General features: G+C 39.6%; 4 protein-coding genes across 17 annotated transcripts in view; 2 read left to right on the top strand and 2 right to left on the bottom strand.

Moving 5' to 3' along the window:
* Positions 1–22,539, top strand: part of LOC125761953 (ephrin type-B receptor 1) — a 73,170-nt gene that overhangs the window by 17,341 nt on the left and 33,290 nt on the right. For 5 of the 7 annotated variants that reach the window (XM_049423651.1, XM_049423634.1, XM_049423625.1 and 2 more), the window contains exon 1: positions 12,532–13,047. The exons of the other annotated variants lie outside the window; for them this stretch is intronic. The gene's annotated coding sequence lies outside the window, so the exon portion shown is untranslated. Of the gene's footprint in view, positions 1–12,531; positions 13,048–22,539 lie in introns of those variants that run through there. 7 annotated transcript variants of the gene reach the window in all.
* On the bottom strand, positions 468–2,895 carry LOC125762269 (sodium- and chloride-dependent GABA transporter 1-like). Of its 3 annotated transcripts, XM_049424167.1 has the most exons (4): positions 1,351–2,895; positions 1,150–1,214; positions 869–1,036; positions 468–785 (listed from the first exon to the last, which is right to left on the bottom strand). In XM_049424167.1, the coding sequence occupies exons 2-4, from the start codon at positions 1,174–1,176 to the stop codon at positions 696–698; spliced, it is 285 nt and encodes a 94-aa protein (XP_049280124.1). In that variant the 5' UTR covers positions 1,177–1,214; positions 1,351–2,895; the 3' UTR covers positions 468–695. The 3 variants fall into 3 exon arrangements, with proteins under 3 accessions (XP_049280124.1, XP_049280116.1, XP_049280134.1); XM_049424159.1 differs by having other exon boundaries at positions 1,150–2,895; XM_049424177.1 differs by having other exon boundaries at positions 1,134–2,894.
* LOC125762041 (rho guanine nucleotide exchange factor 17) lies at positions 3,068–12,235 on the top strand. Its single transcript, XM_049423742.1, has 8 exons — positions 3,068–5,315; positions 7,204–7,267; positions 7,341–7,613; positions 7,687–8,637; positions 8,729–8,962; positions 9,041–11,211; positions 11,309–11,476; positions 11,560–12,235. Exons 3-6 carry the CDS (start codon positions 7,350–7,352, stop codon positions 10,493–10,495), a joined length of 2,904 nt encoding a protein of 967 aa, XP_049279699.1. The 5' UTR covers positions 3,068–5,315; positions 7,204–7,267; positions 7,341–7,349; the 3' UTR covers positions 10,496–11,211; positions 11,309–11,476; positions 11,560–12,235.
* Positions 14,102–22,406, bottom strand: LOC125762017 (dual specificity protein phosphatase CDC14A). 6 transcript variants are annotated; one of them, XM_049423682.1, is made up of 18 exons: positions 22,183–22,402; positions 20,768–20,960; positions 19,892–20,686; positions 19,077–19,809; positions 18,896–18,973; positions 18,593–18,775; positions 18,176–18,400; positions 16,962–17,054; positions 16,733–16,888; positions 16,549–16,663; positions 16,420–16,448; positions 16,093–16,194; positions 15,846–16,001; positions 15,652–15,750; positions 15,490–15,582; positions 15,281–15,379; positions 15,035–15,199; positions 14,102–14,953 (listed from the first exon to the last, which is right to left on the bottom strand). In XM_049423682.1, the coding sequence occupies exons 2-18, from the start codon at positions 20,883–20,885 to the stop codon at positions 14,779–14,781; spliced, it is 3,414 nt and encodes a 1,137-aa protein (XP_049279639.1). In that variant the 5' UTR covers positions 20,886–20,960; positions 22,183–22,402; the 3' UTR covers positions 14,102–14,778. The 6 variants fall into 6 exon arrangements, with proteins under 6 accessions (XP_049279639.1, XP_049279658.1, XP_049279649.1 ...); XM_049423701.1 differs by lacking the exon at positions 22,183–22,402 and adding an exon at positions 21,425–22,156; XM_049423692.1 differs by lacking the exon at positions 22,183–22,402 and adding an exon at positions 21,487–22,156.

Raw genomic sequence — 22,539 nt, 5'->3', positions numbered from 1 at the left:
CGACTAGAGCGCGCGTTATTTCCTCGTTCAAATGGGGCATTTGCGAGCACATGCTTATACCGGTGTTACGCTGCTACTTAGACGAAGCGATGCAACATTTAGACAGTTTTGTATGTACATACTGCTTGTCTACACTTTGCTGCATTAGCGAGAAGGTCCTGTTAGGTTTCCGGCTGCATGGTTGTTTTTTTGTTGACCACCCTCGCACGAAATGACCTGCCATAACTACAAAACTCACAAGCCGACGATGATTACGATCGCTGCCAGCAGGTCGTGATAAGACCCAGAAGTTGGACGGTATGTTATGTCTGTAACAGATGTAACTTTATCGAACGTTTCAATAACATCGTATGTCTTGCTATTTGATAATCTGATCATGCTACCATATAGACCATGTCTACAATATTTAAACTCAACTGGAATCTTTCATCAACATTTCGGATGGTAATAAAAGCATCAACATAAACTCACGATAGAAATCGAACCGTCTTACTATATTTGAAGGAATTTAAATTAAAAAAAAAACACAAATAAATATCAACACTTCTGTGAAACAAACAATTCATGGACATTTAAATGATTAGTTTTCGGTTGTGGGTGTGGAAAAAGAAAACTGAAAAAACGTACAGTGCTTCTTGCAGCACAAGATACGCATCCAGCACAATGTAGTAGTAGTCTTGCACGGTTCTTCCTTCTTACAGCTCCATGCCCTTCTCGGCATCAGCCTGCATTCTCTCCCGCAGCTGGCTTACACTGTCCTCGATTCGAACGATCAGTCGAATTTTCTGTTACGATTAAATAAAAAAGATAAATAGAAATTCGTATTCTACTCCCGCTTTAAGGGTGCACTTATCGTGGCTCGACATACGTTAGCACGATCGCCGGGGGTGTTTCTCCACAGCCAGATCATGTATCCGGGAATGCACAGCATTGACGACAGTGCGGTAAACCAGCCGAAGGCATGAGCCCAGAACGGATACGAATAGCCGAGGTACTTGATCGGAGTCCACTGTACGATGTTGAAGAAGAATACGCCCTGTTGAACGAGTCGAAACAATGGTAAGCAATGTTAGATATATCGCACAAGCTGCAGCACTTGCAGTAACGCCGGTAGGAATGTACAAAAAACACACAGTCACACATTCATACGCTTCCATCCACAAGCGATGGCCTCATCGCTTCATTCGGATTGTTCTCCTAATCCATTTCTGCGTCTATATTAAAAAAAATATTAAAAGTAAAAGAAAACATTAAACACTATTGTGATGTACAAACAAATTATTACTAAAGCTTCTTTAGTAGCTTGTTATCTACACATTTGCGTTTGTTAGGAAACGTTTGTTACTTTACCTGTGCTTCGAATATTATATACTTCTAAGCCTCCCGGCATTAGCACAAGAATCTGATGTAATCTAGTGCATAGTAAACTAGGCTTACATGAAATCATTCATTCAATCACCCATCTTTGAGCCTACTTTTAATGCTGCACATATTTCATGATTATGTGCCCTAAAGCAAGGCTTTAATTTTATTTATTTAATTCCAGTATGACGGCTCATTGTCGTATGGTCAACACCGCATGTGTTGACTAAATACATGTTTCACAAGGCATTTCCTCCTTGGGTTGTGCCCTATCCGCTCGATTACATTTCTATGCTGTTAAGCTTTTAATTATTGGTCCCAAAACTAGTTTTCAAGATCATCAGAATGCCAAGTAAAATTATAGTAATCGAATAATACTGCCAAAGCTTAGGGAGAAATATGCCTCCTGTTATTAAATGTCTGGTCTACGAAATTCACTGTCACTCATAATTATAACTTGTCAGTTACCATTACGAATTACGAATGTTACAAAAAAAAATAAATTCTGCGTTACTATGCTACCAAATTCAATGTCATTGTAAAGCATTTCTGCTCTTGAAATGTCCATTACTAGTCTATCCTTCCATTTTCTACACTCAATTAGAGCAAACCATTTCCAAAGCTCCCGAAGGCTTCGTTAGTGAGCATAACATGCTGATACAGATAACGAGCAATTGCCGTAACCTTGAACCACTATCGGTGGAATATTTTGATCGTGGAAAGTGAGCTATAACGCTTTGCTTCCTAGTTCCACTCCAGCACTGAAGATGCATTACGCCAATGCCTCGACAAGCAGCAAGCAGATATGTAAACAACCTCTTCAGCGACTGTAACGAGGTGTGGAGGCGTTTTGCACTGAGCGATTGTTTTATTTTTCACTAGATCTGTCTTTAATACGTTTTGTTTGGCGTTCTCCGGAAGATGGTCATCGAATTGATTTGCGTTCTTAAAATTCCTTTGCAACATGCAATTCTTTGAAAATTTAACGAAGCCAGCTTTTGCTAGAATATTTAAAGACAGCACAGAGAATATGTATTATACAAACGCGCACAATGAAAACTTTACTGTGAAAGAATTTCTGCAATCGCCATCCAGCATGAAGATTATTGAGACTGTTGAACGATATGTATTCTTATTAATACGCGCCGCATACTTTAACTACTGCTGTTATGCGTGTCCCGCAGACTGGTAACGATTAGATAATTGATATAGTAACCTCACATTTCGTAAGGTTAGGTACGCATAAACTGTACATTGAAGCAGGTTATAGTCTCTCAATACTGTTGATTGTTATCCCTCGATAAAATCAAATACACTATAGTTGGTACATTGAATTCGTATCACTGCACTGGGAAGTATACTCTTCTGGTTGATGGAATGAGATGTTTGAAGCGAACAATTACAATTCGCTCTGGTTTTCATCACAAACACTATCACTTGTCACAATATCATTTCTATATGATGCTAGTATTGAAAAAAGTTGCCTTTATCGTTCAATTCTTGCATTCTGTGTGCTTTTGAAAACTGCGATCTAAATCCCGGCAATACGCACATTCCGGACATCCTAACCGAAAGAGTCATTTGCATCGACTGACCGCAGAGATCAGTGTGTAAAATAATAAACGTGCTGCTAGTTCACACTTCTAATGCCACACCGCCACTCACTGCTGCAAAGCAGCACCGAGGAGATCAACAAAATAACTCCCATCAAACGAGTAATGCTCATTGCTAACTTTATTTTCCTCAATGATGTTCCCTTCATTTGTAGTGATGGCGATTTTATGGTTCCGTTGTGTGATGATGGCGTTTAGAGCGTTACAGGAAGCCATTGACGTTGTCACAGCATTACCGTAGCTGTTGCATAAATCACTCGGTATACCAGTTGTGCAACACTACCATGCACAGGAATATTTCACAAATTCTTGAAATACAACTATAGGCTAGTATAACCAGTAGCACAATCAGGCAAAGTCATCCTTTTATCCTTGTAGTTATGGTATGCCCATAGCAGAGGAAATGACAGTTACGCTAAATCGTTAGATCCGATTTAAGTTTGATCTCTGCTTACGCATACAACCATGCATTCCCTTGCTTTCCCGAAACACTATCTGCTGAACACACAAACCCATCCATCAATCATGAGCGTTACCCATGATGTACGAATAAACGCACGAAAATGGCCAATTGGACACTTCCTATTTAGCGACGGTATATTTCCTCCATCTGTCACTAATTTAGTTGTATGACGAAAAGTGCACGATCGCGGCTACGTCCCAATATGGTGGAGAGTTACTATCATTAACATTGTGCAGCAAACGGTTAATTAATCCATAAACGTAACATGACGTCTTAAAGAGTCTTGGAAATTCCGGACGGCCATAACTTTGGTGGCTTGTATTACTTCAGATGTTTAATATGTGTTTTTCGTATTCTTTCTCACATCACACATCAAATAAGTAAGAAAAAAAACAGGAAGTCATCGAAGAGTTATGCAAGCTCAAGGATTTTGGATATAGTATACTACAATTAGTTTAAACTGTTCAATATTTAACACTAGAACTACCGGACTAGTAATTTTGACTGAAACGCTTGATTTTCGTACGATTAATTTATACTCTTATTGAATTTAGCTTTAGTAGAACAAAATAAACACATTTCATCGATTTAAGCTTGCTGTAGTAGTAAGTTAATTAGTGTAGTTGATTCATATCCGTACGGAGAGTTTTGCACAGTCTTTGGAAGTTTAAGAACATTAAAAGAGGGAGAGAAACACACTGTCAACTAAGCAGGAAGTGTTCAATTGGTGGTGTTCGCGCATTATTCATGCGTACCGAACCGTACCATACATTCTCCGTTGCACGAAAGTGATTCATAGATCTACAACGGAAAGATTTTAATTTTTCCGTATGTCTAAAAATTCCAATCCGAAATTGCACTCCGATTCGTATATGCTCCTTAATCAATGGATGTTTCTATACTTTCCGAACAGTGCTGCAACCATTCTCCGGAATCGCTAAAGATGCACCCAAGTGGTACGCAAACGATTACAATCAACATGATTGCGAGACATTCGGATCAATTCAAAGAGCAGTTCCGTACGCGAAGGGTGGCACCCAGTAACGTACGTTTACTACGCGTCCGGTCAGTTGTGACTAAAGCATTGTGACATTGCAAGTTAACAATTTTGCGTACTAGGTTGTAAATCGGTCAGTACCGTTGTGCGGTAGGTCTTCTGGATGTAGCGATAGAGCTAGGATCTGATTCGACACCATCCGCTTACGATACCGGGGTAATGGTGGTGTTGCAGTACGGGTTCGCAGCATCAAGAGTCTAGTGTGCATAACTCAATGGATTGAAACAGTGCGACGGGGGTCAAGAGGTTGGAAATAAAATTCAGCTCATACGAATATTGTTAAATGGATGTGCTGAAATCGTAACCGAGTAGTCAGACACCCTTTCAGTCGTTTTGAGTGCATCCAACGGTACGGTTGTGGCAGGCAATTGTGAACCCAGCCCAGCGCGGTAGACGACGATCGGGACAGTTTTGGGTTTGTGTTACGCTCGCCATATCGCTACATGGCGGGTTGTCTAGCAATGGCAAACATAAGGTACAGGATTACGCAGGTGTCCGTGAAGTGTTCACGTGGTTTAAACATGTGTCAAAACCCGAAGCTCTTAGAGTTGATAACAGCATTAAGGAACTTCATCAATCAACGGTTTCGTTCGTGGGTGCACTTTCGTCCATCAATAAGAATTCTACAAATTCGACGACTTTTTGAAATTCTGTGCTCTGCGATGAAACATGATTATCTGAAACAGTGAAACGTAGCCATGGCTGTTGTGTAGATTGCATGGTATCGTTATCGGTGAATACGCGATCAAAATGCAAATAAATTCCAAGAATTTCAGTGAAGACAACAGACGAGATCGTTCGTGGGAAATGTATTGCAAGAGTAAGTTTATTAAATAATATTTTATTAACGACAGTAGTGCATACTTGTATGGAATATTAAGTGTACTTTAATATTTTCATACAAAGAATGAACATTATACGAAATGCGTTCAAACTATGTTGTGAAGGGAGGTTATAGATCAAAACCGGAAACGCGCAGACATCAAATGTTTGTTTAAACAAATTGTTATATCCGTTCAAATCACTTAGCAGACGAGCAATTGATGCACCCTCGGCTGTTTTAATGTAATGTAATCGTATCCGGTTTCGTGTTAAATTCGCACCTAAGCTTAAGAGAAGGTGGAGCTTGTTTTATAATATAATTTAGTATCCAGTGTGTCACCCTTCGTGGTGCGCATAAAACCTATGCATAGGTCGTACAGAGCGTACTTGGGATTGCTGCACGATCATAGTAGTGATCATAAAGCAGTATGAAGTGTTACTTATTTCCGGTGTAGGGTAGCATCAGCGACATTGAATGGGAATTTATTTTTAAATTAGTTCTAGGCTAGCCATAAACGCATAGCGAGCATACCGGTACGAGAATTTACAGCGCAAATGCGCTAGTATGCGAACGTTTGTGTTGTAAGATACTGGGCAGTTTTTGGTTTTTGTTGGAGACGTGCATTTCACTATCTTTTTTTGTTCATTGCATATTCCATCGAAGTTCTTCTTCTCAGCTACTCAGTGAATGGTACGGTTAAACTCATTTCTCTCTTCCTCGATCATTACCCATCCCGGTTCGGCTCTTCCTGAATGTCCTTCCTACACGCAGCTCAGTAGGTTAGCTATCGGATTGGTACGGTGTTATCTCATCATTCCTTTATCAGTCGTCAATCTGATTAGAGTCCCTCGAGGTTTGAGATCGTGCCATTGCGCGCCATTTACGAAGCGAGATTGCAATATATACTATCGACTTGATACAGTTTCAAGTAGCGCTCTCACAGCTTGCAAGTGATTAAAATGTGTTTGGTATTTATAATATTTGTTATTGTTTTCTACTAATCTGTGTTTGGTGATAGTGAAGATTTAAATCCTTTGCGAATATCGAAAAAGCGAAGCGAGGCATATGAAGTTTCGTGAAAAACTTGTAAACACGTGGGAAATGTTTACTAGGAATTTTCACGTAGTTTTAGCCAGATATTTTTCAGACAGCATGAACACAATCGTTTCGTGGTAGAAATAGTGTAAATATTATATAAAATTTAAATATCAGCAATAAACCTGAGAGTGATACAGTTAATGCAAAAGACTTTTACTATTGGGTTGGTTTGTATGAAGATTTACAAATACAGTTCTTCTTATCCTGCCATTTATGGTTTCTTCTCTTCGTGTTAATCGTTCTATAAAAATAAACACAGCGAATGTTTAGAAACGAAAAGAAATTAAAATTTATTATAAAGTTTGTTAAATAATAAATAATAGTGAACAAGTTGTAGGCGACAGTCGCCATACTATACAAAAAACAACAAAGTAACCTAAAAATCTTCATCGTCACAGCCACTGTTGCCATGGTGATTGTCTGAACCAGCGCCGTTGTCAAAAGCAACTCCCGAGATCAAACCAGTACATTCTCGAACACCAGTGAAGAAACAGCGAATAAGTTTGTTGCCTCAGTGAATCATAGTTAAACTTGTGTTATATAATATTTCCCTTAAGTGTAAGGCGGTAATTATTTTGTTAACAATACAGTGTTATGAATGATTTGCTATTTGAGTTATAAAATTGCTTGTTGATATATAAACCGTTTTCGGGTAACAAGTGTAGTTCAAGAAAAACGTACTCAAGTGAAAAATAAAACTCAGCTTTTACAATCTGATTTTTATGTTATAGGATATATTTTGTGCACTGCATTTTAATTTCCCTTCATTTGCTTTCCTTTCAAACAGGCGATACTTAACAATTGTTTCATCGAATAATTTTTTGTCTACGACAACAATCCTCATAACAATAGTAAGTCAACATGGTTTTCATTCTATACATTCATGGTATTGGAGCAAATGATTGGATGAAATGTTTCTTTCAGGTACGCTACATGGAGAAACTGCAAAAACATTCCAGCGTTCCCAACATCTTTGCTCGCTTCTTTAAAAGTTTCACGCCGCGTACAGTGAACTACCAAAATGGCACACTTTACTCTCGCAGTGCGACATCATTAAAGCAACACAATCTTGAACGCGTTGAGCTGCGGCAAGTGTTAAACAGCTTACCCGAACGCCAACAGAAGCGATGGATGTCATTTCAGCAGTTCATAATGCACGAACAAAACTATCTGGACGCAATGCGCAAATTGCAATATGTATATACATTGGCTTTCCCTTGTAAGCTTTTCTTAGTGCGGTTTTATAATATTGCTCTACAACATTTTACAGGAGATCTACGATGAATTGTTGCAGAAGGAGTCCATCATAGATTGGGACCTTTCGTACACTATATTTGGAACACATACTAGAATTTGCATGCTACATCAGTTTATTCAACCATTGCTGGCGGCATGCGTGAACGAATGGCCCGACAGGTATTTAGCTGGCTGGATGATCTGTGCACTACTCGAACAACCTTCGCTTACCCAACTGTACTCAGTGTTCATAAAAAACTACAGGCTCATCGTAGCGCTGGTCACTGATCAAATGAATACAAACGATATTTTCTCTTGGTTTATCCAGTCAAAGTTGCGTGACTTTGGCGGAAAACTAAGTTTCAGCGACTATTTCATAATGCCTGTGCAAAGAATACCACAGGTCGGACTGGAAGTGAAGGAACTGTTAAAATACACGCCAGAAACAGATCCAGACTGGGCTTTAATGGACAGGTGCGTAAAACGGGCCACGTTATTGGGAGAACAACTAAACGCATCTAGTGGCAAACATGAAATCGTTCAAACTGTGCTGAATGCGATAGAGAACGCGGCTGGTGACAGAAGTCGAACCTATCTCCATGGTCGCTATCAGTGCGAGTTGCTGCACAGCGAACAGCTAACGGAGGTGTTCCGCAATCACACCGGATCACGGTTTGTCCTGCTGTTAAGCGACAGACTCGTGTGTGCCAAACTTCCAGAAAAGAAGCACAAGCATGGTCCGATTGGTGTATTGAAATGGGTAATACCGCTGCAGGATATTGTGATTGATGGCGATGAATTAGATGCTACAACGATGTCATCATCTATGGCAAATGATGTCTCCTCCAATTCTTTTAAGCTCATGAGCGACTTTGGGACATTATCTGACATACGAGATCTAGTAAGCACGTTCCAAGAACCGCACGTCAATTTAAGTGTGGATGCTTGCCGTGCAGAACTGGACAACATTTGGCATTCTGTTCTGGTGAGTTTTTTTGTGTAGTATAATGAAACATTCACATTTTAACGAAGGACATTTGGGAGCTTTGTTATTGTTTTCTTTCTGCCTTTTCTAGCAACAAAACGCAAACCAAGATGATCCATGTTTGTTACGCGTAAAATCAAAGCATGGTAAAACTCATACCCTAAAGATGAATAATGCAGACACAAAAATTGAATGCAATGCAATTCGGCTAGGTCAATTAGCTTTGCGGCCCGAAAATTCCCCTGCCTGGTGGAATAGTACGGTGTACGCACCGTATGAGCCACTATTTGTCAAAACGTTTCAAGCGGGTCACCAAGATGCTATGGTAAGTAATATTGTTCACATTCGTTAACGGTCTGCTTGAAGGCTTACTGATAGGCTTACTACTAATTACATGTATTAGGTGACGGGAGGCTGCAGCTACGTGCCGAATACCAATTCACGGGCATATTCCAACGACCTATTTCGTGCTTGGTCGAAACAGCAGCATGTACTGTGGATTAGCTCGATAGACAAAAAACATAACAGTACGGTATCTCTTTATACGCACGACCGTATCAAACATGTAATAGCAGAGCGGGCTAGCTTTACTCTGCCTGCCTCTAAAATTGTATTTATCGCATACGTACCGGAAGGAATGGTCGGTAACACGCCGACCGATACAGTGTGGATTGCAACGCGATCAAGAATATTAATATATTCCGCAACATTCCCCATGATTTCTGACCGGCTGGAATGCTTTCGGATCAGAGATACTCCTAATCGGATATTATATCACGCGAAACGAGTGTTCGTTAGTACGGATACTAACAAGCTACTGATCTTTTCAATGACGGACAACGGTGTGTGGGACCTAAAAACACCGCAACTATGGCAGAACGGTTCTGTCCACGCTATGGCTATTGGGATCTCCAATGTCTACATGGCGGTTAATAACAATATTCACATATTTGATAGCGAAACAGGAAAATTCATCAACCAGATCTCATCCCCGCCAACGTCCCCCGAAGACAGGCGATGTATAAACTTTTTGCAGTATTCGGTGCATGGACTGTGGGTTGCTCGAGAACGATCGGGAATTGTTTCGCTGTATCATGCCGAATACTACCAACATCTGCTGGATATTGATACTAACAAGCATATCAATCGGTTCCTGTCCGAAAACGCAGAAGATCCCCTAAACAAACGGACAACGGTGAAATCCATCATAGTAATCGATAACATGTTGTGGATCGGAACAAGTGCTGGCATAGTGCTATCATTGCACCTACCAAATTGTGCTAATGTTCCAATTATGACGGATCAAATCTCAATATCATATCATGGTCACATTCGGAACGTAAGCATTATCATGCCCCTGCCGTCGCTGAGTGTTCGAAAGAAGAACCACGAAAGCATCGACATTGAACCAGCCATAGTTGAAAGCTTATTCCAAAACACGAGAAAACCGTCGCGCGATCTGTGCGCCACAAGTGTAGGCGTTGACGATGAAAGCTTTACCTTTATCGACTCATTCGATGATTTTGATGAACCTGATTCTATCTATTCGAACTTGGATGAACTCAACGTGTCAAAGGAGTATACAGCGGTTGAAAAAAAAGAGAGCGATGTTGAGGAGAAATTTAAAACAGAATACAAAACTGAAAACCGTACGCCGTGGACACCCGACTCCATTTTGATCGTCACTGGTGGTTATGATTATATTAAGAGGTCTAACAAAACATCACAAAACACATCTTTGCATGAATCTTTTCGTAGTCTAAGCGTAGCTAATATAGCAGAATCTTCGAGTAATTTGAACACTACACCAATCAACAAAAATGGAAACATCATGCTGTGGGAAAAACAGTCACAATAGACTGAAATATTTGTATTAATCAAATGCGAAATGTTATACCAGATATAGCTTGTAACTAACAACACTATAATTAGATTTTGTAATGTAATGTTACTCTTATACTTCGTATGTTATTGACTGTATTCGGGGCTGTGACGTATTCACGTGCTGTAATTTAACGCTTTCTTTAAATTTAATATTGTTGCTACTGTTTATGTCAAGATGTGCAACTTATATCAGAAATATCATACTGTATGAAAGCGAAACGATTCAGACTACTAATGTTTAGCTGCTTGCCTTAACAGCACAGTTGTGATAACTAAATGATCTCAATTACTAACATAATAATGCTGATCTGAACCGAAAACGATCGCAACGACTAACGCTTTACTATTAGTAATAATACTGTATGTGTTATCAGCATGTAAAACAAGGTATAGATTTTGTAGGAGTAAATATAATCTCATCGCTAACACATCGTTATTAATATTTTATACCGTATACTAATCCGGAACATTGGCGTGTAACTGCTAACCTAGATATAATAAAAACTTCTTAAATGTTCTTAGAAGTTACGAATAAGATCTGTGTTATGGAATGTGAAATAATACTTGTTTTGAATATATCATTAATCTTCCTTTATTTTATTGTTGAGCTTTTGCAGATGCCGCAATGAAGCAGAAGTACAGTCAAGTGGATATCGTTGCTGGTGGATGAATGCGTATGAATGTGTGACTGTGTGTTTTTTGTACATTCCTACCGGCGTTACTGCAAGTGCTGCAGCTTGTGCGATATATCTAACATTGCTTACCATTGTTTCGACTCGTTCAACAGGGCGTATTCTTCTTCAACATCGTACAGTGGACTCCGATCAAGTACCTCGGCTATTCGTATCCGTTCTGGGCTCATGCCTTCGGCTGGTTTACCGCACTGTCGTCAATGCTGTGCATTCCCGGATACATGATCTGGCTGTGGAGAAACACCCCCGGCGATCGTGCTAACGTATGTCGAGCCACGATAAGTGCACCCTTAAAGCGGGAGTAGAATACGAATTTCTATTTATCTTTTTTATTTAATCGTAACAGAAAATTCGACTGATCGTTCGAATCGAGGACAGTGTAAGCCAGCTGCGGGAGAGAATGCAGGCTGATGCCGAGAAAGGCATGGAGCTGTAAGGAGCAAATCTCGTACTATTCTACTATTATAACTACCACCGTCATCATCATGCCGGATCCAACGAGTACAGTTTGGAACCGCAACGAGCAACCTAGTTGATTTCCATCACAAGTGCCGTATTATATGCTTCAATTGAAAGAAACACGTACAAGCGATGCTTAATAGCAATATTAACAGACGTGTAATTCATGCCTAGCCAAACGATGATTGTTGAGTACATTTCACCCCGCAATAATATGATAAAATGTATCACGTTTTATTATTATGATTATAGATAAGTTAGCAGTCGCATATATTATATAGAGTTATTCGAGAAAGTAGGCTTAGCACGTCTACTCACCCGAACGTACCGGTAAATGGCGAGGTGGTTTCATAATAAAACAACTAAAGAACTCATTAACCGGGTAATCGCGACACACAATTATCCTCGAAAATACTGCAAAAAAACATTTTACGTTACAAACTCTGTAAAACTAGGAATACAATTGCACAAAAGAATTGGTTAGCAAATGTTGGAACAGGTAAAAATAACACAGCTTAAGAAATATACAGCCGAATCAAATCATTCTTCCTTTTAACGAACAATTTCCCTCCTTCATTTCTGCGAATTGTGTTCCGAATTTAACTAAATTAAAACTATTATTACTATTGCACTTCTACCATATAAAGCGCAGGAATAAAACACATTGAACATTCGAATTAGTTTCTTTCCCGGTTTGGACGCTGTTGAAATAGTTACCGTTGGTGGTTATTGTAATGCGTCGAAGAAGAAAGATGATTTATTTCAACCTCTATTTTTTAAGTTTGAGCGCTCAGCATCTCAACCACTGACAACTTAAACTTAAAGTTCTGATCGCGTATCGGTTTATGACACAGAGTGCAGTACTTGTGCAAACATACTCTCCCCCACCCCCCTTACAGAATGTCATAACAAAAAATGCTTGCAATAGCTGCACGTGTTTTCGCGGTCCGCGGCTTTATAGGTGATATACGAACATAAATCACTGTTATTGGACGCGTAATGTTTCCCTTTACCGTGGTGTCATCCGGGTTGTGTGTGTTGCTTCATCTTCCGCAGATGGCATCGATGCAGTGGCAAGTGTTCCGTGAAGGTTAAATGATCCTCTGTGATCCTGTGTGATCCTCTGTGTTGTGCTTGCCGGTTCATTTCTCGCATCTGACTTCCGTTCAGTAATGGTGTTTAGCAGTGCAATTTTCACAGCTGGCTTCCGGGCAAAGGAAAATGTTCCGGCAGCGTACGACGATTGGGTTAGTGTATGCGTGTCTCGATCAAAAGTGGCAAAGTGCATTTGCTCGTTTGTTTGTGCAGCGGTTTGCTTGCCCGGCCAACTCAAATCGAACTTAATTTAATCCTAATTCAAGATCCGCCTTCCCGGGTAAGTTTTGCATTTTCATTCTGATATAACTTTCGTCTAGTAAATCATACGACCTCGAAATTCATCTTCGAAATATTGTAATCATTTGATACAACCGCCTACCTGGGTGGGTCATACATTTTGTATGAAAGTATCTGTTATTCTGTCTAATAAAGGTTATAACTTTATTTCTGGTCATCCAATTCATGTGAAATTTTCAATTCAATTATTTTATGTTATCTAACTAATGATATCTAATTTAGATTTTGGAAAATTCAGTTTCATTCAATCCTCCTTCTAATATTACATTTTGAAGCTCAGGACACATCGAAGTCATGCTTTCTCGCTCTACCTTATTACCAATCGAACATACCGCTCAGGGAAATACCGTTAGCCAAAACACACTCGCACACCTGTACCATATGTACAGGGAATGGCTTCGGCTGTCCATATCATTTCTTGGAAAACGTTCGTTCAGGGTTTTGAAAAGGCGAACTGCAGGCAGTAGATGAAAGCGGTGATGGGGGGGGGGGGACTTCTGCATAAGCGCCGTTACGTTTGAAATATTCTGTCGTCTTTCAAGCGACGGGTCTAAAACAAATAGAAATTGAATTTTACAATTCTTTACAGAACAGTATGCCAATGTACGAAAAAAAGGACGAACGTAAACACGTAGTACTGAAACTCAGCATATTGCATTTTTTTTTAATTTATGTAAAATATAATTTTCTAATACATATATGTATATAGTATATATGTATAAAATAAGGTACTAATAATAATATATAATAAAGTGTTATAATAATAATAATATATAATGAATACTTTTAGAACTTTCAAAAAAATCCCGTATCGATACATCTAAATTAATACGATGAAAGTGATTTACTATCTTACGATGGCACTCATCTATTTTTTGTTAATTGCACATGTCCTGCAGGTAGGCAGTCTTACTGTAACTTTCGTTGCAACCGGTAAAGGGAGGAGGGAAGGTTTTTGAAATAAAAGGAAAAGCATTGTTTTGCACATTACTTATCAGTTACTAATAGCTAAAATAAATGCATGAGTCATAATGTTGTAATTGCAATTGTAATACCCGCTGGGTAATTTGTATTCATCAACGAGCCTATTAATGCGTAACAAGGGCGTTGATTTACAAAGAGTTCGTTTGTATCACACAAAAAGGGATCCTGTTCTATTTCCTTGTCTATCAGATCGTGTATGAGATTTTTGTTTTGTGGATTTTATGCTTAAAGGAACAGAGATCATAGTGAGATGTTTAATTAACCTTAATGTTAACATTTTCGACCTTAAAAAATTAGGGCGTCTGCTGATTGGATCACAAAGGGATATAAGGCAGCGCATAAGAAATCAATTATATTAAATTATGCCATATACTCTGTTTTGTGATGATGCTTTAAAAGGATTTTTTTTTAATGTTATGATGTTAACCCCTTTATGGCTCAAGTTTGGCGTGCCACGCATTTGTAATGCATAACATCATAAATACATGTTAACAAAGAGAAGCCAAAAATAGAATAATATTTTTGATTTGTTACGCTAATAACTAACCGACACCTGAAGCGGTGATTATGCCGTTGGCTCTATAATGGCATTTGCAGGTAAATATGTTCCATCATTTGGAAGACAGTGTTGTTTTCTGCACGTACTCCTGATGCGATTGCGTTTCTAGGTCCGGTGGTATCAGTCTGTTGATCACATGCTTGATCATTGTGCGTTGCGCTGCACACTTTACAGTCGTGACACTTCTACGCGCATACGCTTGTACGGTCTGGTATCCGTTTCCGCGTTTTTATTGGTGGTACGCGGCGTTAGCGCTTGTTGCTTGTCGTGCTGTGTTGGAGAAGGTGCGTCATTCCCATTGCGATCAACCATTTCCATACTGTCTGATACATACGTCCTGAAACTGTAAAAAAAGCGTGCGTTGATTACTGCTGATCTTTCGATGGGATGAAGGTAACATCAAATTATGTCATCACAAACTTACTCCAATATACTGGGACAACTCGGAATCGTGTCAAAAGTTGTCGACGGACATGGCTGGGACGCTGTCTCTGGTGCTAAAGTGCCTTGCATCTTGGGTATGCTGAAATCATGCTTTCCATCATTTTGATCGACCGTTTCCATACTGTCTGATACATACGTCCTGAAACTACAAAAATAGCGTGCGTTGATTACTGCTGATCTTTCGATGGGATGAAGGTAACATCAAATTATGTCATCACAAACTTACTCCAATATACTGGGACAACTCGGAATCGTATTGAAAATTGTCGACGGACATGGCTGGGACGCTGCCTTTGGTGCTAAAGTGCGTTGCATCTTGGGTTTGCTGAAATCACGTTTTCATTCGTCAATTCGTCAGTAAAAGGTAAGAGTGCAAGCAAGAATGATTTTTGGTTAAAACGTATCTAATTACGCTTGCTAAAATAAAATGCTTACTCTAACAACTGCTTCTCATGTCGCGTCGTCGCGGACGGGTCGTTCCCATTATGATCAAGCATTGCCATAGCACAATTCACATCTTCCCCGAGACTACAAAAGCAAAAGCGCGTGTTAATGTCAGATTGTAGGTAAAATCAAATTATGCCATCACAAACTTACTTCCACACACCGGGACAACTCGGAATCGTGTTGAAAGTTGTCGACGGACATGGCTGGGACGCTGCCTTTGGTGCTAAAGTGCCTTGCATCTTGGGTTTGCTGAAATTATGTTTTCATTCGTCAATTCATCAGTAAAAGATTACAGTGCAAGCGAGAATGATTTTTGGTTAAAATTTATCCAATTATTCACTTACCCTAACACCTGCAGCAGGTCTAATTTGACCGAGAAGTTAATGCGAAACCCATAGTCAATCGTGCGAATGACTGCGACGGTCGTTTCGAACTGTCGCTTTACTACGGTCGTTGCCGATCGGCTTGGATAGTACATGTACACTGGCACTGTTATTATGCTGTTTTAAATTTTACAAAAAAACACAAAATTTGTTAACTGTGTAATATCGATGGCGACAACATGATGAAGCCGATTTATAGTATACTTACTTATTCATTGCTTCTAAATCAAATGTGACCCGAAACTTAAGCTGGTTATTTTCTTCTACCAACCAGGTCAGCTTTGCACTCATGCTTTTTTGTAACGGGTTACTAATGTTTGTGTGTTTACACGAAATCATGAAATGAGAAGACAAAACAATAATTACCACATTATGGTAAGTGTTACACTTTTAGTACTGAATATAAAACAAAATGTGCTAAAAAAGATAAATGTATCTTTTATCTACTATTTGTTTTGTTTGTACTTAATAAATATTTTCTTTGTCTCATCTATTTAATTAACATGTTTACCGAATTTCGTACACAAATACTCACATTGGCATATCGTGTTCTTGGAGAGGTTTCTATTGTAATGGAGAGATAGAAAAACAATACAATTAATTACAATTAATACTTTACATTTGTCACTGTTTGTTGGTTTCAGTTTCACATGTATATCTTTACCTTCCTTATTCCTTTTTTGGAAGCATTTACATCCTTCGTTGACGCATTACGAGTAGATTTCATAGGTTTAGTGGTATTGCCGCTTGTATGGCACTTTGATTCTAATACATCGTCGCTGATGTAAACACAGAGCATAAAAATTAGATTTAAAACGAACGAAATAGCACCTAACAAGTGTAGTTACCTAAATAGATCGACCAAGTTAATGCACACAGTAAACGTGAATATATCAGTGAGGTGATTTTCTGTCTCGGGATCAAATGTCACCAACGTCTCGTATGTTCTGCGTTTCTTCATTTTTGCCGGATTTAACAGGGAGGTACTACCAAGATGAAGGGCTCTTTGGGAAGGTAAATTTTATAAACAAATAAACGTAACCAGTTGCGCGATTGCAGGGACTCAGTAACACTTACGACAGTAGTTGTTCCAAGGGCACCGATGTCTCGTACGATACTTCCTTTCCTTGAGTGACATTTGTGTTTAACTTGGTTAAAAACTGGTGGCGTCTATATTGAGCATGTATGTATGGAGTTTAGTGTAGAAAAATAGAAGAAAAGAATAACGTTAGCAAATATAAGTTCGTACAATGATGATCACACCTCTGCTGAGTCAATATTCGAAGTCGACTGACTTTTTACAGTGGTTTGTATTTCGTTACCGCATGTTAAATGGAACATTTTTTTCAATTTATACATTTTTACATAAAATTGCTGTCCTTAAAAAGGCTTATGTTGTTGGCAAACAGCAGTGTAACAAACCAGCACTTCTAGCCATTGTTTACTTAATATATTACTGCCACGACCTGGTCTACTAAACATTAATACACACACATCCTGAACACCTGGGGCTACGGTTTGTGTTGACGAAGAAATCAACATGAAATCAGTGAATGTAATCTTCAAGATTATCAACCCTAATGACAGGCTAAAACTGGCTCCATCTTGCGCTTTCTACGGTACTTTCATGCTTCCCTCTATGAAACGGACCGTCGATGTTCGGACAAATATTACTTCTTAAACCTGCCCTATACGCTACAGCCCTTCAATGGTCAATTAAGGGCTCAGGTGTGATCCACTATCCGGTATCACATTTACTGCTTGCTTCCTTTGCCGGGGGTTTACTGTATTTCCATGCATTTTGTGTCTCCGCTTCCTAATTGATCAACATCCAAATCAATGAAGAATGGGTAGAGAGAAAAAGAGACATGACGGGAAAATGGAGGAAGGAGTGTATATTAATGTACTTCATCTGGTGGTGAAACGCATTGGTCAACATTAACTGCATTAGTTCCGCCTAGTGTCCATTGTTAAGTCCATAAAAAGCATACGGTATCCAACGGCAGTTTAGTAATCTTATTCCAATATCGAACTTTCTTTGAATTCAAAGACATTATCGAATGACCTACAATTCTAACCATGATTACGAATCGGTTAACTAAATTACATAAAGGAAGTTTGAGTGCATTGATGCTCGTCACAGCATATTGCACTCGTCACTATATTGAAATAAGTTATAATAGCACCCAGGAGTTAATTTTCAGTTATGAGCGAAAGAGTTTTTTATCTACTACGTTAAAAGAATACATTTTAGCATGCAAACAAAATAAAATATAATGAAAAATACTTACGACAGTATCCTCTGTGGGTTCGGTCCTTCGGTCGGAAGATTCTTCTTCATTGTTCTTGTCATGGTTGTGTTTGCGGGAGATACAAATTTATCGGTGTTCTGTGATGCATTGTCTCCTTTACCTGCTTGAAAAACCGACGATGTGGGTGCAACGTGCCGAGAAGAATGCTCAGCAGTGCAAGAAAGTGGCGATCGCGGTGTTGGAACTATTCTAGTCAATTTCATCCTTAAAATGGAAACACAAACAGTGTTGTTAGTAAAGAAACAATCTGCGTGATTGAGTATGATTGAGCGTTGCATTACATTTTAATCTATTTAACAGCCACTGCATGGATTTTTGGATAAGAAATCCCACACTGTCATTATCGTGACCACAAATGTATATATGCTAACAACAAATCATAGAAGAAATACTTACGTTTTTAGAATGGGCTGTGAAGTACCTTCAGACGGATGATTATTTTTAGCTGTTTCGTTTCGTGTTTGCAGCGTACCGTCTGATTTCTCCTTATCAGCCACATTCGCCGTAAGTTTGATGTTGCGATCAGAGGGGTTAGCATTTGTTGATGCTGGTGGTAGAATAACTTTACTACCTCTGGTCCTAAAAACCGAAAAGCAGCGTTGTTAGTAAAAGAAACGAAATACAAGAACAAATGCAATGCAATGAAATACAAAACCAAAAGCATCAAAGAGGAAGTGCTGAATAGTGTAAAATGCTTACTTTTGTTGAATGGATTCGGTTGGCACAAGATGGCGTCTGGCGGCTTTGATTGAATTCAGCTGGTCGCCTTGCGATGCGCTGTGGAAAGCAGAGTGCATGTTAAAGTGTAATATAAAATCATATCAAACCTCCTATCTTGAACCGGTGTCGGTTCGGCTCCAGGGAGCCCTGCGGTACTTACGTTTGAACCGAAGCGTTGCGTTGGTTGCGAACCGAAGTTGCGGATGCTGGTTCCGTACGACTAGGAACCGTCTGACGGCTGGTGACCGTTGTTTTTTTACGACTAACGTGCGTTTCCTGCAGCGACGCACGTTGCTGTGTTCCGCTCGAAGGTGGAACGTTTGCATTGCCACGACCACGCCGGATGGTGGTAGTGGTGGTAGTGGTGGTAGTTACAATGGTACGTCCACCGTTTAAACGGTTTCCTCGGATATAACGCGATGTTAGCTTAGCGACCTTTTTAATTCGATTCGGTTTGCAGTGCACGACGTTGTTGTTAACCTGTGAAGCAACGTCGAAACGTTCACTGTCCTGCTCGTCCTCGTCGTTTAAACACATCGTGTCGACCCGTTGCGAAATGCCCTGCATATTTTCCGAGTCGATCGCATGACCCATTGTCGGTTTAAGGCCCGGTGTTTTCACGTTCGGTGTATCGTCATTTTCCATGGCTACTTGCAAACTGTATACACCGCGCGCATGTTTTTCGGGCGGATAAGTAAAATTTTGACGCTGCTGTCGATAAATTTCTCCCTCCTGCAATAGCTGGCTCTGCTTGCTATTGAGCCACGCTTGTTGTTGGCCAATAACGGATCCAGGTCGACAAATACGAAGCCAAGCGATGGATTCCATAGCGCTAAATTGATAGTGCTTCATTAAGTATGCTCCAATGAGTGTTCCTGTGCGACCAAGACCAGCTAAAAAGTAAAGCAAACGGTAGTACTTATTAGCGATTCCCCAGCATGTCCAGCAGGATTAACCAGAAAGCACAATACCTACCCTTGCAGTGAACTGCTACGGCACCGCGCGCATTTTCACAGATTTTCAAAAACTGCTTCGCCAGCCTTTCGCTGGGTGTACTACCATCGGAAAAATACAGATCAAAATGCTGTATCCCCGCTTTTGTAAAAACATGCGCATCATACTTTGGGGAATTTAGACGGACCACCACGGTGACGTTATGTGCCTGAAAGTAGTCTATATAAACTTCCGGCCCAAGCATAACCGTATCGTTGGTGCGTTCGGTACGCGAGTTCGGTCCACAGAATGCTAGCAATTTGCCCGGTACGATCCAGTTCAGATCACCGTTTTCCACACATTCGTAGTATTCGTAGTCATCCACATTGAAGTCTTCGAAGTTAAACAAATTTCGTTGAATTGCTTTAAATACACCGCTGAGGCAATCTCTTAAGGACAGAAAAGCCAGATCGTTTATCGAAGCATCACAGTACTTCGCGCCGCTCGCATGCTTCAGTATTGGACCGAGTGCCTTCATCACTGTCTGAACACTAAACCGCAGGTATATAAGGCTGTAACATCCGATGAGAAAGGCAGCATTTAAAATCTTTTTTGGATCCTTGCGCGTGTAGTGAATAATTGCTTTTGTTTCCCGTGTCTCTTCCTGTAGCGCTTTGTTGAGAAAATCGCAGTAACGATACAGCTTTGCTAAATTTAAGGGACCGAAATCTTCATAAAAGTTTGCATAAAGCAGCTGCTCGTCAGTTGAAAATAAGTAGAAATTGCTATTTTCCTCAACCTTTGGTTTTTTTGTCATAATCGCTAATTGCAGCCGACCTGGAAAAGGAATGTGTGGAAAAAAACGATACCACTGGTTAGCGTTAACGTTTGCAAGACGGTGTACGCACCCGCACTTACAGGGTAGGATGGATATTAACTCTACCAAGTTGATGTCTTTGAAACTTTCGCTCTCCCGCATCTCGTCATCGCTGGAGATGCTAAGCTCGGAAACAGTGGATTTGTTGCGCCTAGCCATTGCTTCCTGGCATGGATTTTATTGCACCGATACAACTGGCGATTGATTGAAAATTGATTGAAATTCGCTGACAAACTGGAAAAGAAAGAGGGAAAACAAACATACAACATCACCAACCTAATCGATGTTTTGTTGCATCTGATTGACCCACAAATATTTTAGGTCATCAAGATACAAACAAACCAATAACCTTAGAATTTCACTGACTTATAGCATAAATTCACCCGCCTAATGTCACCCCCGCAATAGTCTTTAAATCATACAAGATGTCAAAGTTAACATTCACAAAGCAAGTCGTTTATGCGCATACAAATTTTAATATCTAACAGCACCATTCTATTTTCAGGTAATTACCGTTTTAGAACTATAACCTAGCAATGAAAATCTCAATCGCTTATTACCACACCCGACAGTGTACAGGCTTTACAAAATGCCACAAGCATGCCGGTTACTAGACAAGACACATCGATGCTGTGTAAAACACGAAACGACTATAACGCGTAAAAACAGAAAAATTAATCCACTCAAACTTGATTCACCTCGAATTAAATGAGCCTTTTAAGGAAAGTAGACGCGTAGGAAGTTGTGTTACAATGCTTACTTCCAAAACCAGCGGCAATCAAATTTTTCCCAATGAAAACAAATGCCTACTGCGATTCGCTCTCGCAGCAAGATCCTACGCAGAGCCAACATTGAATAGCGAATAGGGGAAAAATATAAAAAAATCGACGCCATGACAGCTGCGATCCGTTGTTGAATGGCGTTGAGAATAACAAGCGGTCGAAAATTACAAAACAGCCAAAATTGAACCATTCCACTTAGATATCGTAATCCCTATGGGTGGTACATGAACAGACCCTTCTATTATGGATATTCCGCCATATTTTTCTGAAGAAGACTGAACCGTGTAATTTCGGCGTCGATTATTACATTGCTCACATTCCTCCACACACTTACACGTACATACATGTAATCTTAACAAATTATCTTTGTAATGCATCTGTAGGTAACGAAGAGCCATTGGATTGTTGGACATAGAAATTTATTATTTAATTTATTTTATTCACAAAAATGGCTTGGTTGTATTGCAAAATTCATTATTTAATTGAATTGAACTCACTCATTCATAGAACAGTAGGTTTCTAAACTAGGAACACCTTTGGCGATTTCCGTCGTCGGCACGGTGCCTGTTTCGCTTTACCGCAAAATTCGAACCCTTTTTTGGTAACTAAATGATTATCTCTAATTTGTCTCGACTTTAAATTGTTAATCAATCACAACAGAATTATTTACCTACCTGTGTAGATATTATACAAGCACAAATGGATGTTCCATACACCATAAACGATACAGCTTATTTGAACGCGTCTGTTCACCACAAGCATAAAAATATATGTCATGTAGCACGTGCCCGGATAAAACAACCCGGATAAACGAAATTTACCGAACCAACCGAAATAGCACACTTTCTCGCTTTTGGTAGGTTTGTTTGTTAGTTTGACAGAGCGAAATAGCATGTCGATTTTTGTCGTGGGCAGTATATTTGTACAGCCATTTCCCGAATAACGCGAATAATCCGGAGAAATCCACGTAATTCGAGTTTTCACGTAAGTCGAATATCGTTCAACGTGTCATTTATGCTTATGGATGTATT

Source organism: Anopheles funestus, chromosome X (assembly GCF_943734845.2).
Source record: "Anopheles funestus chromosome X, idAnoFuneDA-416_04, whole genome shotgun sequence".
Taxonomy (NCBI): domain Eukaryota; kingdom Metazoa; phylum Arthropoda; class Insecta; order Diptera; family Culicidae; genus Anopheles; species Anopheles funestus.
The sequence above is the reverse complement of the archived record's forward strand: the minus strand, read 5'-3'. Positions and strand labels throughout refer to the sequence as shown.

Excerpts from the sequence above, each read along its gene's own strand:
- LOC125762269 (XM_049424159.1), bottom strand. The coding sequence starts at position 1,176 with ATGAGGCCATCGCTTGTGGATGGAAGC. Across the intron at positions 1,037-1,149 it reads CATCGCTTGTGGATGGAAGC|GGCGTATTCTTCTTCAACAT; the intron begins GTATGAATGTGT and ends CTCGTTCAACAG. Across the intron at positions 786-868 it reads CCCCCGGCGATCGTGCTAAC|AAAATTCGACTGATCGTTCG; the intron begins GTATGTCGAGCC and ends TAATCGTAACAG.
- LOC125762041 (XM_049423742.1), top strand. The coding sequence starts at position 7,350 with ATGGAGAAACTGCAAAAACATTCCAGCGTTCCCAACATCTTTGCTCGC. Across the intron at positions 7,614-7,686 it reads CAATGCGCAAATTGCAATAT|GAGATCTACGATGAATTGTT; the intron begins GTATATACATTG and ends AACATTTTACAG. Across the intron at positions 8,638-8,728 it reads ACATTTGGCATTCTGTTCTG|CAACAAAACGCAAACCAAGA; the intron begins GTGAGTTTTTTT and ends TGCCTTTTCTAG.
- LOC125762017 (XM_049423682.1), bottom strand. The coding sequence starts at position 20,885 with ATGGCTAGGCGCAACAAATCCACTGTTTCCGAGCTTAGCATCTCCAGC. Across the intron at positions 20,687-20,767 it reads GTTAATATCCATCCTACCCT|GTCGGCTGCAATTAGCGATT; the intron begins GTAAGTGCGGGT and ends TTCCTTTTCCAG. Across the intron at positions 15,200-15,280 it reads AGTTGTCCCAGTATATTGGA|TTTCAGGACGTATGTATCAG; the intron begins GTAAGTTTGTGA and ends CTATTTTTGTAG.